At 42.8% G+C, this 16,710-nt stretch overlaps 1 protein-coding gene across 4 annotated transcripts in view; it reads left to right on the top strand.

The window, feature by feature from the left end:
- The window catches only part of FRMD4A (FERM domain containing 4A), a 486,837-nt gene that overhangs the window by 303,853 nt on the left and 166,274 nt on the right, over positions 1–16,710 (top strand). For all 4 annotated transcript variants that reach the window (XM_063134285.1, XM_063134286.1, XM_063134283.1 and 1 more), the window contains exon 2: positions 15,422–15,487. In XM_063134285.1, coding sequence (XP_062990355.1) covers positions 15,422–15,487 — 66 coding nt within the window. The remainder of the gene's footprint in view (positions 1–15,421; positions 15,488–16,710) is intronic.

The raw sequence follows: 16,710 nt of genomic DNA, 5'->3' as shown, positions 1-16,710 counted from the left end.
TAGCCGTGCCCTAAGTTTCTACAGGTGCAATCCTGTGCATGTTTAGACTGAAAAAAGTCCTACTATTCCTCTGGTAGTATGGTCTTTTTTCTGTCTAAACAAGCATAGGATTGTGCCCTAAAACTTTGGAATGAACTGACTAGGAGGGCTTCCATAACAGGAAGTTCCAAAGGAAGGGTACCACTGTGGAAAAGCTACTGTGGAGACAACGAAAAGTGTGAATGTGAAAATTGAGATGTGTGAATGTATATTGGTCCATTTTTTCCAGCCAGAGAAATAGCATCTGAAGAAGATGGGTTCAATATGAACATGGTGTATATGTATGTGGGGAAAGTTTCACCTCCCTCCCCCACACTGCAGTCCTGATCCAGATCACCATGCATCTATCTGTAAAATGTAATAGAAATGTATTTATGCATCTTTGTTTTCACATCTAATTTAGCCATTGGCATGAGGCATTCCTTCAAGTACTTTTTGTGAACCGCCCAGAGAGCTCCAGCTATTGGGCGGTATAAAAATGTAATAAATAAATAAATAAGTACGTGGGACCTAATCTATATCTATATAAACAATACTTTGAGTTGGGCCCAGAAAAAAACTGGTAACCTAAGAAGAACATAAGAAGAACCAGTGGTCCATCTGTTCCAGTATCCTGTTTCCCACAGTGGCCAACCACATGGAAACATGAAGGCAATAGTTGCTCTCCAGCAACTGGTATTTGCTGACATGGAACATTATTCTGAACTTGGGGGTCGCATAGAGCCATCACAATTACTTCTTTGAGAACCAGTGTTCTGTGGTCTCTTTGGGTGATGGCAATCATTAGCCTAGCTGCCAAATTCTGGGCCAGCTGCATTTTCTGGGCACTCCTTAAAGAGAGGCCTTCCATGTGCAGCACATTGCAAGAATCCATTCAGTTCCAGGACATATTACAGTTGTTTGATCCCTATTGCTTAGAAAAGAAATCCTGCTTGAATGCCAAGTGAAGATAAAAAAAGGCACTCCTGGCTCCAGATACCACCTGAGCATAGGGATGGACATATCAGACTATTACTGGTCCATATCACTTTTACCCATGTTCACTAATAGATCTCTTTCTGTATTAATCTGCATTTTAAAAAAAATCCACACAGAAATCAGTTTTAAATATATGTTTTTAATGTGTTTTCTCTCAAAAGATGCTTTTTGAAATGTATTTTTCTCTTTAAAAATATACATTTTAAAAATGCATTTTGATTCATTTTTTGTTCTGAGAACTGTGTCAGAAAGTTTGGGAAGTGTGAAAGCTGGTGGATAACTTAAGTTCCAACCCACATAATAATCTGGGAGGGGTGAATCATGTCAGTTTGTACTGGAATTTATAAAAAGCCCTACCTGGGGATCAAGTAGCAAAGCAGGTTCCAAGAATACCCCACAGATATAGACCTGCACTTTCAGGGGAGTGTCATCCAGTCTAGATGGCGGGGAGTTTTGAGCCACAGATTGTCAGAGGAATCGTGTATATCTATAAGTTATTATATATATGAATCTAACAAAAGTATTATATAAATGCTACACATTATTGTCAACATGTGAAACTGAAATGTTGCTTAGATCACATACGTATTCCTGAAGTATGTTCATTCACATGAGATTTCAAGTATTGGGCGTGGTTGCATTGAAGGCTGTTTCCAAAGCTGCCCCTGGTTTTGAGGTGGAGTGCTTGTCAATTCAGGAGACGGTTTCTGGAAAGAAGAGTCCAGAAGCCCTTCTATACATCTGGACATTACCATGAGTCTTTTGGGGTCAGAGTAAAGGTATATTCATTGAATACAAGGAATATCAACAAGCATTGGGGCTAGGTTTGGGCTCATACTTATGTTGTAGTCAACAAACATATTTGGAATAGACTAGTAACATTCACTCACTGCCAAATGTGGGAGGAGTCCATTTTCTTTGTCTTTTTCCTTGTAGTTTGAGGTTTGCCTCTCTTTTGAGCTTTCTACTTTTAAAAAAGCAGTATTTTAACCAAGCAAGTATTTGTGGCTGAGGTACTTCCATTGCTCCTGCGTTCTATTAGAGCCCTTGTAGATAGGAAGAGCTTTCTTACCACTGTCATCCACTCACAAACATTTACTTTAGCCACACCAACCACAAGGTGATAATATCAGTAGCAATCTTTACTGTGTGAAAGAGAGAGCACATATGTTTGTGTGTGTGAGAGAGAAAGATACGATTAAGGCAGGAAAAGGTTAATTAGGGATCTGAGTTGATATATGTGGTATGAACAGTGAGCAATTAGAAGAAATAAAATTAGTAATTTCAGTAAATTATTTTGCCACTGACTCCTTAAGTACTTTGACTGTTTAGCATTTACAGTATAACATATACATTAATCATTTTATATGTACGACTTCTCTGGGAGCATTTTGCTGTCATGCAATGTTAATATTTTTATTTCTCCTCCTTAATCGTTATAGTAAACCATATGTGTAAACACTGTTGGCCAAACGGCGAAGAAATTGGCCTTTGGCAACTTGTGGTGTAATATAATCAGAACAGTGCATTTATATGAAGGCTGCAGGAACTAGTTGCTCTAGGACATGCTTTGAAGGAAGGAGTAGGAATTCCCATAATAAGCAAATAAATAAATTAGTGTAATGTGAATGTGCTTCAACTCATGGCCTTTGAACAAGTTGTTGCAACTTGGACTGGAACACAGTGCTTCAACTAGTTCTCTCTCTGGGTTCCTTCCAGACCTAGGCTTGTGATCCTGTGAAGGAGGCAAGAAGCTAGCACATTGATCAACACATCTAAACATATAGCTTCCACTGTCCAGTATAGCCAATCTATCAATTGGAAATAGGAATAAGTGGAGCTGCTTATTTGAGGATGCTATGGGCTCCTGGAGGATGTGATAAGAATCCTAACACTTGATTAAAGTTGCACTTAGTTGCATCGTTACAATTATAGGCACTTCCTTGTTTTGAGTTGTTAAAACGTTTGCCTTCTGTGGGAGAAAGGACTCTGTTGGAGAAGGGGGCAAAAGAGGGAGAGGGGAAGAGAAACATGAATAGAACAACGAAGTGATAAAAAATTTAAATAGGAGTTTGAAAATAAAGTGAAGCACTGTTTGCATTCGAACCTTGCTTCTGGGTCCTCCTTGCTGAGAAGAAAATATAGAAGATACCTAATTTCTCAAAGAATAGTCCTTACTCTAATGTTAACTTCAGCAGTAAAGTCTTCCATCTTTCTAGGTATGGGTACAGCAAAGTCCGCAGGCGTATTGGTAATGCAGACTGTGTAGAAGAGAAGGGCATTATTCTAAAGTTACTGTAAGTAAGGAAAGTAGTGCTGTGTGAGAGAGTAGTTTACAAAGAGACCCTGATTTCAAAGTAAATTGGTCAAAACATGAGGAAAACTGGCGTAAATTTGGAGTGTTCTGGAACAGGTGTAGTTGCAGATTCATTTTTTTATTTTGTGAATTTGCTCATTGGCTGTACCAGAATAATAATAAAGATAACGTTGTTGTTTTTAAAAAGCTCAGCTTCCAAAACGTGAACAATTTTTGAAAGATGCTCAAACACAGTCATCTTAAAATAAATCTCATGTTCCCCCTCCTCCCTGCCAAAAGCACTACATTTCTCTGTAAATGTATCTTCAAGAGCCAGATGTACAGAAGAATGCGCAGCTTTGCATTAAATGGGCTTAGGCCTCTTGCTTCTCAAAGTAGAGATATCAGCTAGAAAAAACAAACACCTTCCAGACCACACCATAAGAACAGTCTGCAGCATCTGGGTGGGTGGTAGAGAGTCTGATCTGGTGAAAGCACAAGCCTAATAACTTTAAAGGGACAGCCTTAGGCATTTCTTTTAAAGCTAAGCTCAAGCTTAACCAATGTGCCAAATCCAGGCTTGTTGTGAATAGTCAGGTCAATGGAATGTAGGCAAGGGGGCAGCATGCTCCTTTAATTAAAGGAATTAGGTCTGTTTATTCAATTAAATGCCTTCCTTTTTTCTTGCAATGTTTCAAGCGGCCACACCCAAGAGATTTGCACCCTGAAAACTCCACAATCCAGATTTGTTGGTACTGGAACATATGCTTTGGTGAGGGCTTCATGAATCTGAGCACCTCATACCAAAAATGGCTTTCCTATGTGGCCAATCACCAGGCCAACCTATTATGCGCTCAATAAACTCATTTGTGCTGTTTGCCTAGGACTGCAAATGGCACAGGTGTGGGGGAAGTTCTCCAGCTTCTGGCAGAACACCATTCATGGCTGATGGTCCGTTTGGTTCGTGGAGTCACAAGTTTCTGCAGGCCTGGATTAGAAACATTTACCTCATGGAGCTTGGCCATCATGTTGCAATTCTCCACACGTTTTTTGGCTGCTACTGAAGGAGTGCAGTGGAGACCCACAACTTGACGTAACACTGAGCCTCACATACTAAATGCTTATAACAGCCCTACTGAACACAGAATTAGCTCAACTAACCCCATTGACTGCAGTCGCCTTAGGTATACCTAATTCGGTGTAGGATTGGGATGTTGATGTTATGTGCATGCCGGGGATCTTTTACCACCTAGAAGCCATGTTTTGTGGCATACTTGTGGTGACATGAATGTATACTGTAGTGTTCTTCGCTGCAAGGCCAGGGCCATTGAGGGCTGCCAGTCACCTCAGGTGTGTGTGTGTGTCTCTCTCATCCACACACTCTTTTTGCACTAGCTGCTCACTCTCTGCAGGTGCTCTCCAGCTTTGTCTTCTTTAGCTGCAAGCCAGCTGCTGTGATCTGGGGTACCATGTTGCTGTTATTATTATTGTTGTTATTAATTTCATTTCTATACCGCCCAATAGTCAAAGCTCTCTGGAGGTGGCCCTCAGAGGAAGGTCTCAGATACTAATTGTAGTGTTCCATTAGGAATTGTGGTCCTGAGCTATGTTGGGGGCTTGAGGGATGGAGAGTCTGGAGACCTTCCACTTGTCAGCAGTAAGGCTGGTGGGGGGCGGATGGAAAGGGGAAAGGAGAACGTAGGGGCAATCAGCCAATTAGCTATAGGCGGCAAAGAGCAATCCAATTGGCCAGCTGCAGTGTGCACTGCTCAGCAACTGGAGTCGGAGGGGAAATTGAATGCCTGCAAGAGAGGGTGAGAGAGTGCTATGTAAACCTGTGTGGGGAGACTTTGCAGCAAAGCAAAACACTCTCAGTGATGAGAAAAAGATTTATTTATTTATTGCATTTTTATACTGCCCAATAGCCGAAGATTCACCCCAGTCCAAGGATCATGAACCTGTCAGTATTTGCCTGCTTAGTGACTTGGTAACGGAGGCTTTGCTTTAATGATGTAGTAGGGAATGAGAGGAGAGGCCTGGTGCACTGTTGCCACTTCACTAGGGGGCAGTGGGAGAGAGACAAGAGGCCTCCCCAGAGCCCAGAAAACTCCCCTACGTGCCTTTGACGATTTTTCCTAAAGCCAAAGTGGCTCTTGCTTGAAAAATAGTTAAGGTAGCAGATATACTTCAACATTTAGCCTTTCTTATCCCACCAAGGGTTTTAATTTTGCAACTTCTACCAGAGCTGTATCTATGATAACCACTTCTACAAATGGCCAACGAATTCATTTCCCTAGGCTCCTTGGGAAAGAGTAAACTGGGCATCTGCATACTTGGCCCAAACATAGATCTCCCACATGACGAGCAGCTAGGCCCTTAGACAACACAACCTGTTTTCTTTCTGGAAGAGGACCTTTTGAAATATATTACAAATAATGGAGATTGCTTCTTCATTTCAAACAAACATAAGGTAAGTATTAAAAAAGGACAAGAGAGGTCTGGCTCTTTTAAAACAATACTTCCATGTACTTTAAAAAGCTGTGTGTGATGCAAAACAGCTCAGCAGCCATTATATGGCTTGACAGCCAGAACATTCAAAGGGAGAAGGTCTCAGGTTAATCTTTTGTTTTTTAAAATAAATAAATAAATGGGAACAAGACCTTTCAAGACAGAGATCCTCAAATTGCAGGGTTCATGTATACCACTAGTGCTAGAAGCTACAATAATATACTTGAGATGCCAACATTTCGTAATGAATGCTTGCATGCATTGATGCTGTTAACCCCGCAGAAGTGCTCTAGCTAGCAATGTACGTGTAATATTGCTGAAGCTGAAAATTCCAGGCTGGGGTGTCAATATCATGACTATGGTTCTGCATATATATACACATCTGAGGCTAATCTATGCCACCATCTTCCCATTGGGAAGTCTGAGCCAATGAGATGTGGTTTGCGCAGTAATGTGATTGCAACACAGACGCTAGTGCCAATTTAACTATGCTGTTATGGAGCTTTGGAAAGTGAGCTGAGCAGTACCAAGGAAAAATGTTGGACCTTCCATTGTGAAGCTTTTTTGGATATATTTATGTTATTTGTTTACTTACATAATTAATTTATAGCCCAAACCTTCGACATAAATTTATGTTCCCAGGGCAGCTAATAAGGTACTAAGAAATAAAAATTGCTGCTGCTACTACTACTATTACTAACAGACTAATACAGTAAACTAAAAGAGCTGTGGTCCATTATAATAGAGAGTAAAATCAAAATGGTCTAAGTTATAAATGTTAACAGTAGTTCCTAAAAGCCTGGGGAAACAGAGATACTTTGGCCTGGTACCTAAATGATAGTAATGGGGCGGGGGCGAATAGGCCTCTCTGGGGAGGGCATTCCAAGGGTGAGAAGCCACCACTGAAAGGGCTCCCCCAGCCTTGCTATCTGAGGCCTTAGCTAGACCTAAGGTTTATACCAGGAGCATCCCAGGGTTGTCTCTGCCTGATCTCTGGATCCCCTATGTGTCACTTAGATGAACAGGTTTGACCCTGGGACGATCCAAGGATAAACCTTAGTTCTAGCTAAGGCCTAAGTTGCTATTTCTCAGCCCAGCTTACTTCAGAAGATTGTTGGGGTGCTATTCTGACCTATTGAGAGGAATGTGGGAAGTGTGTGTAGAAATGCACTGGTTGCTAATTGCTTTCTGGGCTTAATTCAAGGTGTTTGTTTTAACCTTTTAAGTGCTAAATGGATTAGGACCTAGTTACCTATGGCAGGCAGGGTTGGGAGGGAGGTAGATCTCCAGAAGTTTTGGACTTCAACTCCCAGAAGCCTCTGTCAGGAATGCTGGGAGTTAGTCCAAAATATCTGGAAATCAACTTTCTGCCCACCCCGATCTAAGGGACTGCCTGTCTCATTATGAACCTGCCCATTTATTAAGATCTGTAAGAGAGGCCCTTTTGAAGGCATCATTGCCACAGAGGCTGGTTTGTCAGGCACCCATGAAAGGGCTTTTTCCTGTGTCTCTTCCAAACTGGAATGCGCTCCCTCAGAACTTGGCTCCCACTCTCCTGGCTGTTTTAGAAAGGGCATCAACCCCCCCTTTTTTTAAAAATTAACCTTTTAAATTATCTAGTTTTATTGCTTTAAAGTTTTGCTGTTTTTAATGTTCTTTTTTTATTGTTTTAAGGTTTTACATTGTCCTGAACTGAGTTGATGGCTTTTTAGCAAATACAGTAAAGTGGTACACAAAGGTTAATAATAAATAATGAATGAAATGTGTTTCTCTACTCACATCTTCCCACCACAGTACTTGGGGGAATTGCCCCTCGGTCAGCACCTGAGCTGGCTAATAGAAAGGGGTTGCCCTATTGGACTCAAGCACCCCCAGTGGCTTATGGGAAGGCTGGAGAGTGGCAAGAGAAAAATATAACATACCTGGAGAACAAGGCCGTTGCTAGACGAGGGTTTAGTTGATGCAGTTGATGCACAGGGGATCCCAGGGTCAGGCCGGGCTAAACCCTCCCTTGACCCGGGATAACCGGATCCACTTTTGGCCCGGGGCTGCAAAAAGTCTAGCAGGTTCCACGGCTTTTCCTGGCTCTGCAGCTTACTCGCGAGTAGCTGGGAGAAGCCACGCACTGGGCACAGCGCTCCTATGGAGCGCTGTGCCCATCAGGCTGGGGGCGAGGGAATTGCAGCGGGGAAGAGATGGGGGCCGGGGGGGCAAGCGGGGGGTGAACGGGGGGGGCGAATGGACGAGCGAGCGGGGGTGTGTGAGCGGACGGGCGAGCGAGCGGGCAAGCAGGGGGAGCGGATTGGCGAGCGGGGGGCATCAGACATTGGGGGGAAATCGGGGGCAAGGGGAGCGGGGAACCCTTTATTTTTTTTAAAAAAAAGCCTTACCTTCTCGTTGGTGCACTCCTGCGCACATGGCCCTTTAATTTTTTTAAAAAAATGGCTGACGCGACGGGGCTTTCCCTTACCCCGTCGTGTGTTACTAGCTAGGAGCGACGGCCCGCACTAGCTGCAGCGCGGCCTCGCCCCTACTCCCCACCAGATTACCAGGTAGGTCTAGCAAGGCCCCAAGACATGGTGCAGTCTTTCTCTAGCACTTCCCTTCCTAGAATATAGCTTTCACATCAGAATTGGGCATTGGTTTCAGGGTGGATGCCTAGGACTTGATTCCGGTGTTAGCTAAAGTCTCATCTAAAATCCTGTTGAGTGCTATTATCATTAGCCTCCAGCTCATTCCTCAAAATGCACTGCCAATGAAAATCTGTATGCCTCAGTAGGGTAGAAGCCTAAAAAGTGATATTGTAGGGAGAAAACAGGAAATGATTATGAGGAAACTGCATTTTCTTTGAGCTTTACTTTAGGAAAGCACATATTTGCTTTTTGCCAAAGACTTCATTCTTTAAAGCTGGAAGTTTCTTCATTATGGGGTATCTGATTTCTAATAATTTTGCTTCCTTCTGCCAAATGTTTTCTAATTAAACAGATCTGGTACTAATAAATTGCATTGTGAATATAACTGGTTAGATGATATCGCTTTACTGGATCAACTTCTGAGGAGAATAAAATATTTGAGAGAAAGAAAGAAAGATTATTAGATGAATGAAAGTGACCTTCAGCTCTCTTTTTTTCTGTAATGATCTGTTTTCTATTTTATTTAAGAGGAAACTTTGGCTCTTATGTGCTGAGTATCTCAGATATATGCAAACTACAAAACAGAGTGCCTTCTTAACTTTACTTGGCTCAAACTATTGCTCAAACTTGAGCTTAAAACCTGAACTAAGCCCAGTTTTGCTCAAGCAGCTCATTCTGTTCTGAAATTGTTCGTGAGCTACTCCCCCTTCTGAGTACAAGTAGGCAATTGTGTGGTTGAATGCAATTCATGTATCTTTTAAAGCGAGGCAGATTAAAAACTCTGCAAGCAAAAAAGTAGATGAGGTTCTAGTCTTGATATCCTAGTTTTCAGTGTGCATGGCCTTTTGTTGTGTGGGGAGCACATACCTTAACATCTCCTAATTACAGCTGGAAGTAAATTCCACAGAAAACAATGTTCTATGTTCATGTATAATAGGATTGAGACGCCCTTGACTCAGATCTGAGGAAGCACCACAAAGCATCTTTGTGACTAATGGTCTTAAACATCTAAGTTCTTTTCCCTTTACCAAAAGGGAATGAACAAAAATAGTAAGTGGGGGAAGGGATATTGTCCTTTATTTTATAGCCTTGTTCTTCCAATTAGTTATAAGAATTAATGCTGCAATTCTTAACACACTCACTAGGGAGTAAGCCCCATTGAATACTGTGAGACTTTCTGAGAAAACTTTTCTAAGATTGTACTGTTAAAGATACACTGAGTTTCCTGTGGGTGCCACAGTTTGAAGATCCTTTTTTCCATGCAAAGGATTGGAGCGATATTTATTTATTTATTTATTTTATTAATTACATTTCTATACCGCCCAATAGCCGGAGTTCTCTGGGCGGTTCACAAAAATTAAAATCATTCAAAGTATAAAACAACAGTATAAAACCATAATATAAAATACAATATAAAAGCTCAACCAGATAAAAACAGCAGCAATGCAAAATTACAAATTTAATAATCAATTTAATTGATTTAATTATCAGTTTCTTTTGCGCTCTTTAAGCATTCCAAGCACTTCACACATATTATCTCACTAATATTCACAAGAATTCTGTAAGATAGATCACTATTATTGCCCCCATATTGAAGATGAAGGGAGAGCAGAGGCTGAGCAAATGGTAACTTTACCTGGCTGGGGAAAGACTTAAAAAGGGTATTTTTGGAATCATGTCACACACTTTGACTGTGCTGTCTTGCTGTCCCTTCTGATTGTGTGCCAATCTTCCCCAACTTGGTGCCCTCCAGTTGTGCTTTATTGCAACTCCCATTGTTCCCATCCTGGAGGGCACCAGGTGGGGAAGGCTAGGGATGATGGGAGTTGCAGTCTAACACATCTGGAGGACACCAAGTTTCAGAAGGTTGTACTATGTCCCCTAAGAGCCGGCTCTGATGCAGTGTTTGGCATCCTCAGCATGACTTTTGGAATAATTCCCATTGGCTACATACTCTGTCTTAATTGATAGGTTCCTTTGTGTGCGGCTGCATCCTGGCATGGCAAAAGGTCATTGGTCATTTGGGTAGCTTTTAGGGAAAGATTTTTCATTCAGCTATTGGAATTGGCCCAGTGGATAAGTTGTGAATGGAAACAGAGGGTGATGAAACTATTTTTAATTTCAGCCTTTCTGATGCAGATCTGTACCAGGGAATTAGTTATTTCTTTTACAACTTTCTCCCTGACTTTCCAGCATTTAGGGGAACTAATCACAACTTATACATAAGGCAAAATTTGATTTTGTGTATAATCTAGAGAAGACAGTGTATAAACATTAGGGATTTGCCGAATGTTCCCAAAGCGTGGAAGCAGTCTCCACAATGTTTCTCACACTCATTATGCATTTATGTTTGCTGCTCCTCTCAGCTGCTGCTTTATCACCTTTTTTAAAACAACAATAAAAATTTTACTCCTAGTAACATGATCCTAAGCCATCAGGAATCATGTTGCAAGCGAAATGATGCCATGTTGTTGTAAAGTCGATCGGAATTGGCTACATAACAGTGTCATTAAGCCAGTTCAGAGTGAGAGCAATATTTCCTGGCCTAACTTAGAATGGGCAAACATACATTTCAATGGAGCTAGGAATTTTCATAACCTCCACCCCCTATTTTGGATAGGCCCTAATTAATATGCATGAAAGATAGCACCATGACTGAACCTCTTTCTTTTGCAGGTTAGCAAAATGTGCTGGGGAAATGTATAGCGCTGTCACAGTAAACAGCATTTGCATTTTGTGCATTTGAGATTTTTAATGGCGCTGATGATTTCAACCAGCAGACTTCTCAAAGGACATCTTGGTTGAGAGGGGATTGGGCAGATCTATTTGCAGCTGTTGGTGTTTATTTTGTAAAGCGCTTTCCTTTGTGCGTGCTGCATCCAAAAGTTTCCGCAGATAATTCTCTCTAGGGATCATTTAGTAGAAGGAGGACCCGTGGCCAGGGATTTGCTAAGCATAGACTCTGTATTGCTCAGGGTGCACTGGGGACAGATTCTTGGATTCCTCTAGCTCATATTTGAAGTTGTAGACAAGATGAATGGGCCAGGCACTAAGCTGCGAAGATGGTTTGTGGAGCAGTGCAAAACAATTGCCATCTTTTCTGTGTGATCCTTAGCTGAGAAATCCACTGTGTAAATATTTGTGCCAGCAGTCCGTAAATGAGATTTAAAGCTTTACGTTGATGTCAGAGATAACTAGAAAATCCTTCCTTAATGCAAAGAGGCCAAGTTCTGGGAGTCGCCAAGTAACATCCTTTAAAAGGAATTTCCTTTCTGCTGGGGTGAATGAATGCTATGTACATGTCATTCTAAGCTCCAAAGAGCGGGAGATAAAATAGATACGATATATCTAACACATGTAACAAATATAGAAAAACCCTGTCTAATATTGGTGAACATACACTTATATTTCTGTCTACACTTATACACTTATACTTCAAATCTACAATGTGGAATAGATTTTCAGAAGTTTCAGAGTCATCAAATAATAAAAGGTGAACACCACATATCATGTTTTGCCTAAAGAGAGAAAGTCTTAGTGTCTGGCAGTTGGGGGGGATTTATCTTGTCACTTGCGAAGCAGAACCTGTGCATTTGTTTTGCCAACAGTGCATGGGTGAGGAAGCTAATGTGTGAAGGAACTGAATCCTAAGATCTACTCTGCGCAACAAGGAACTCCTAAGATCATCTCAGTACTGCATTGGCAGGGCCTGTGGAGCCGCGTACGGATTGGATCATGGCAAGTAGGGGCACCAAAGCAAGGCAGAAGAATGATTCCTCACATTTAGGGACTTGCATTGTGTGGTAGGTCCAATGTGGGGCTCTGGAGTGTAGTGAGAGAATTGAGTCTATTGTTTAAGTGCTGCAATCAGCAGACTAGCCTTCCCCAGCCTGGTGCCTTCCACAGAGAAGGCTGGTTTATAGCATGCTCTTGGCTGTTTATGAACATGAGATCAGGGCGGAACTGAAGGCACGTTGCTGCCTGGGCAGGCATAGTGACGTGGATTGTCCCTTGTGTGTTTCTTTTTGCTTGACCAAATAACAGCTGCAGGAGCAGTATACAGATTGGGAGTGCGGCTAACTCTTTGCCCCCCATCACAGATTGTCTACCTGCTCCCCACGGCTGCTTCTTGCTTCAGGAAGGAAGCTTCCATTGCCGTTAATGGCAGTTTCTCCCCGAGACAAATAGCAGCTTCAAGACTGCCTCCCCTGACCTATGCTGGGTTTCTTCCGCCCCTGGAGCTGCTATTTAGTGAGGAATAAACAAGCACGCAAGGCCAATTCTGTGATTCATGTCACTTCTAAGGGCTCGAGTTCAATCTCCAGGGTTACCAGTTAAAAAACATTATCATATATCTTCTGCCTGAGCCTATGGGAAGCTGCTGGTGGTGGTGGTCAGAGCAGAGGAGACAATAAGAGGCTCGATGAACCAATAGCCTAGCTCGGCATAAGGCAGTTTATGTCCATAACCTCAGTTTAAGAGCTATAATCATCTGAGATAATTTCACATAATTGTTTTTGAGATTAAAACGATCTGCTTTTCTTGCACGAGCAAAAATGGTTCTGCCTTACGGGCTGTTTCCTCAAGTGTTCATCTCATAATACCACACTTTAATAGAAGGCTTTCAGGTACTTTATATAATACTTTGCAGGACCCCCATAGTCGAACTAGTTTAATGTCCAACAAATTGTATAATGTCATAATGATTCTCTTCACTGAGCAGTAGTTTTGCTTTCTTTTTATCTGATTGTGAGAAAAGCCAGAGATGATTCCTTGACTTGTGCCTTGAGGAAATCTGAGGGCACCAGCACAACTGAGCCATTAAGGTGGACTGGTTCACAGAACGTAGAGTTGGAAGGGGCCTCTAAGGCTATCAAGTCAATCCCCTGCTCAATGCAGGAATCCACTTTCAGGCATCCCTTACAGATGGCTGTCCAGCTGCCTCTTGAACGCCTCTAGTGTGGGAGAGCCCACAACCTCCCTAGGTCATGGGTTCCATTGTCGTACTGCTCTAACAGTCAGGAAGTTTTTCCTGATGTCCAGCCAGAATCTGGCTTCCTGTCACTTGAGCCCATGATTCCGTGCCCTGCATTCTGGAATGATAGAGAAGAGATCCCAGCCCTCCTCTGTGTGACAACCTTTCATGTCCTTGAAGAGTGCTATCATCTCTCCGCTCAGACTTCTCTTCTCTCGGCATGTTTAGAAGACTGAGGGGAGACATGATAGCACTCTTCAAGGACTTGAAGGGTTGTTACACAGAGGAGGTTCTGAAAGTGTCAGATACAGAGAAGGCTCTGTATCAAAAGAGAGCAGTGGATCATTACTCCGAAATTGCAATAAAATACTCTGGGACAGACACAACAGTTGTGTTTTATTGTCAGTAGGGCATAGAAAGAAGCACTCATGTTCTTTCATGAGCTCATATACTGGCCTGGAAGCTAGGAATTTGTTCTATTGCTGTAGATAATCCCTCCCTTACCTGGTGCTTTCCAGATACATTGAGCTTCAATACCTAACGTGCCTCAGCCAGCCATGCCCCAACACTTCTGGAGGGCGCCAGGTTGGGACAGACTACTCTAGATCATGTCTTGTTAGGCAGTCTGTCATTTTCACTGCTGTGCCTCAGGTGGGCAGCTACAATATTTCAGAACTTTAGGGAAACGGAAGAGATGAAAAGTCATGATTTCTTATCCAAAGTTATTCATAAGGAACGAAAAAGCAAATGTCACATGATGTATTTGTTGTCAGGCTGTATCACCTCATATAGTGATGGGTTGTGGTGTGTGCTAGTGGTCATTGTGAATTTTCAAACCTCAGTTGGTGGGTGTCGTGGCTTATCACAATGTACAAACCCAGCAAAGGTGGATTGTCCCGGTTAATCAATCCCCTGCAACCCATGGGCTGTTTTTAGGTTGTAGCTGGTTTGTTAACCACTTATCTAATGGGATCCTTGAAGAAAGAGTAGGATACAAATGTGCTAAGTAACTAAATAATAACTTCTGTGAAGATCTGTTTTAGTAAACAGTGCCAAAGTGAAATATCTGGTACAGATGTAGTCAGGATTGACTACTTAGTTGGGATCTGGAGCACTGTTTGTATTTAGAGCTCATTTGGTGGATGCGATTCTTGGCCATGTGAAAGTAAATCATTAGAGCGCCTAGAGGTTCAGGCCCAGATACCAGCTCCATTTTATGCGAGTCTTGAAGGCACAATGCCTTCAGCAGGATCTGCTCCTCCTCCTCACCATCACTCACTCACTCACTCACTCACTCTCTCTCCTCCTCTGGCCCCAATCCCCACCGTCATCCTGAGGGGAAAGCAGGCAAGTGAGCAGATAGCGATGACTGCTGCTCGTTCTCCTCACTCCCATCCTTTGGAATAGAGAGGGTGAGCAGGTGGTAGTGGTGAGAAGCAGCAGCAGGGCCTAGAGGCTCTGGTGGTCAGCTGTGAGCTGCCTGCTGAGGTCTGGGCCTTGGCAGCGGCCCAACAATGCCAACCGTTGCCCCCCTACTGTATCTTCACTTTTGTACCCTCTTGTCTGTGGCTCTGGAAGTACTCCAGTGCTAGATCCTCCCTTAGCTCTCTTGCGCTTGCTTTAGTACAACCACAGAAACAATGAGCACTCCATAGTATGGATGCCATGTGTATTCTCATGAGGCCAGAGTCCCCAGCCTCTTCCATGAACTCTTTTCTCGCTCTGGAACAATCCCCATTCTTAGGACTGAGTCAACGCAGAGGCCGCGTGTGCCGTTCAGCAACAGCTGTTGGGGTGATTTATTTATTTATTTTCTCCTTCCAACCTTTTTCTTTCTGCCAGTGCCAGGGTGAGCTAAACACTGAATGGGAAATCCTTTGCTGCGACAGTGAAGCGGCAGTGGCTTCAGCATGTTAACAGCAGCATGGAGGGTTTGCCAAGCTTTTGAGTTAAGCGTCCTCTGAAACTTTCTTCTTTTTCTTCTTTTTATAGATGACAGAGGGCCGCCGGTGCCAAGTACACCTTCTTGATGACAGGAAGTTGGAACTCCTGGTGCAGGTAATAAATTGCATCTGTGGATTTGAGGTCTCGCTACGGCTCTAAATGTCTTGCTCTGTGCAGTCAAAGAGGTTTTTAATTTAATTAATGGAATCTCCATTAGTCAGCTTCCTTGTGGGTTTTGATCCTCTCTCATTTGACAAGCTAAGCAGGATCAAGATGGATCAGTGTGTGGACAGGAGACCTGGAAAGGAAATCCCAGGATTCTGCAGGAAGAGGGTGCTTCTTGTGGGGTTGGTTATTTCATTATCATAGTAGAGTATCTCTTTCAGATGAGAAACTGAAATCTTGAATAACCTCACAGCACACATTTGCAAGCTGAGGAGGAGGCATCACTTGCAATGTACTGGCCCAGTTTCAGCTCCATGAACGCCTCCGTAGTTTCTGCCGCCCATGCTGTCTGGCTGCCTACTAAAGGGCCAATGTCCTAAAGCTTCAGTGTTAAGTAGCTGTCATGTACCTTCTCTGAGATGATGGGGCTTCTATGGGTGGGTGAATTGACCTACATGTATGTAGGCTGAATGTCACATTGAATTTAGAGCACAGATGTTGAGGCACAGACAGTTTATGGCCGTGGCGATATGAGTTTCAAGCCTATTTATTTATTGTTTTTAAAGTCCTTTGCACCCTGACTTTCTGTTTTAAGAAATGCTCAAAGTGGCTTAAAATTTAAAGCTAGCCCACAAAAAGCATACTAAAAATATAAGCAGGTAAATGAAACACACACAATAGGGAGAATGTTGTCAAAATTCCAGGAAGTATAAAAACAGTCAACCAGTTCAGTAGGCCGGTGGCTGTGAAAATAAAATGGTATTCATGAGGCAGTGGGAAATAAACCCTAAGTAGGAAACTCCCCGGTCTAGATGGAGCCAGAGTGAAGGTCCTCCTTCCACGTCTCAAATCTAATTCTCTCTGTGGGAGTGTATAAACTCAGGGCTGGGCTGTACCACTTCAGACTACAGATGGGAGAGAGAAGTTACAGGACTGAATTCTTCTCTATCCAAAGGAATGCCTTATATAGAAAGTTTTCCATGTGAAGGGAATCATTCGAGATGGAGAAGCATTTATGTAAAGCCCCTTCCTGCCAGCTCTGTTAGAACTCTGCTTTCCCTCCGGGGTGTGGAACCTCTTTTTTGCATTTTGCAGAAGCTTTGGTGGGGGAGAGCTGCATTCCAGTGGTGGGCAGGGTCAAAGGCAAAAGCGAGTGGGCCAAAAGGGAGGGC

The sequence above is a fragment of the Elgaria multicarinata genome, chromosome 9, assembly GCF_023053635.1.
Source record: "Elgaria multicarinata webbii isolate HBS135686 ecotype San Diego chromosome 9, rElgMul1.1.pri, whole genome shotgun sequence".
In the NCBI taxonomy this organism is placed as follows: Eukaryota; Metazoa; Chordata; class Lepidosauria; order Squamata; family Anguidae; genus Elgaria; species Elgaria multicarinata.
The sequence above is the reverse complement of the archived record's forward strand: the minus strand, read 5'-3'. Positions and strand labels throughout refer to the sequence as shown.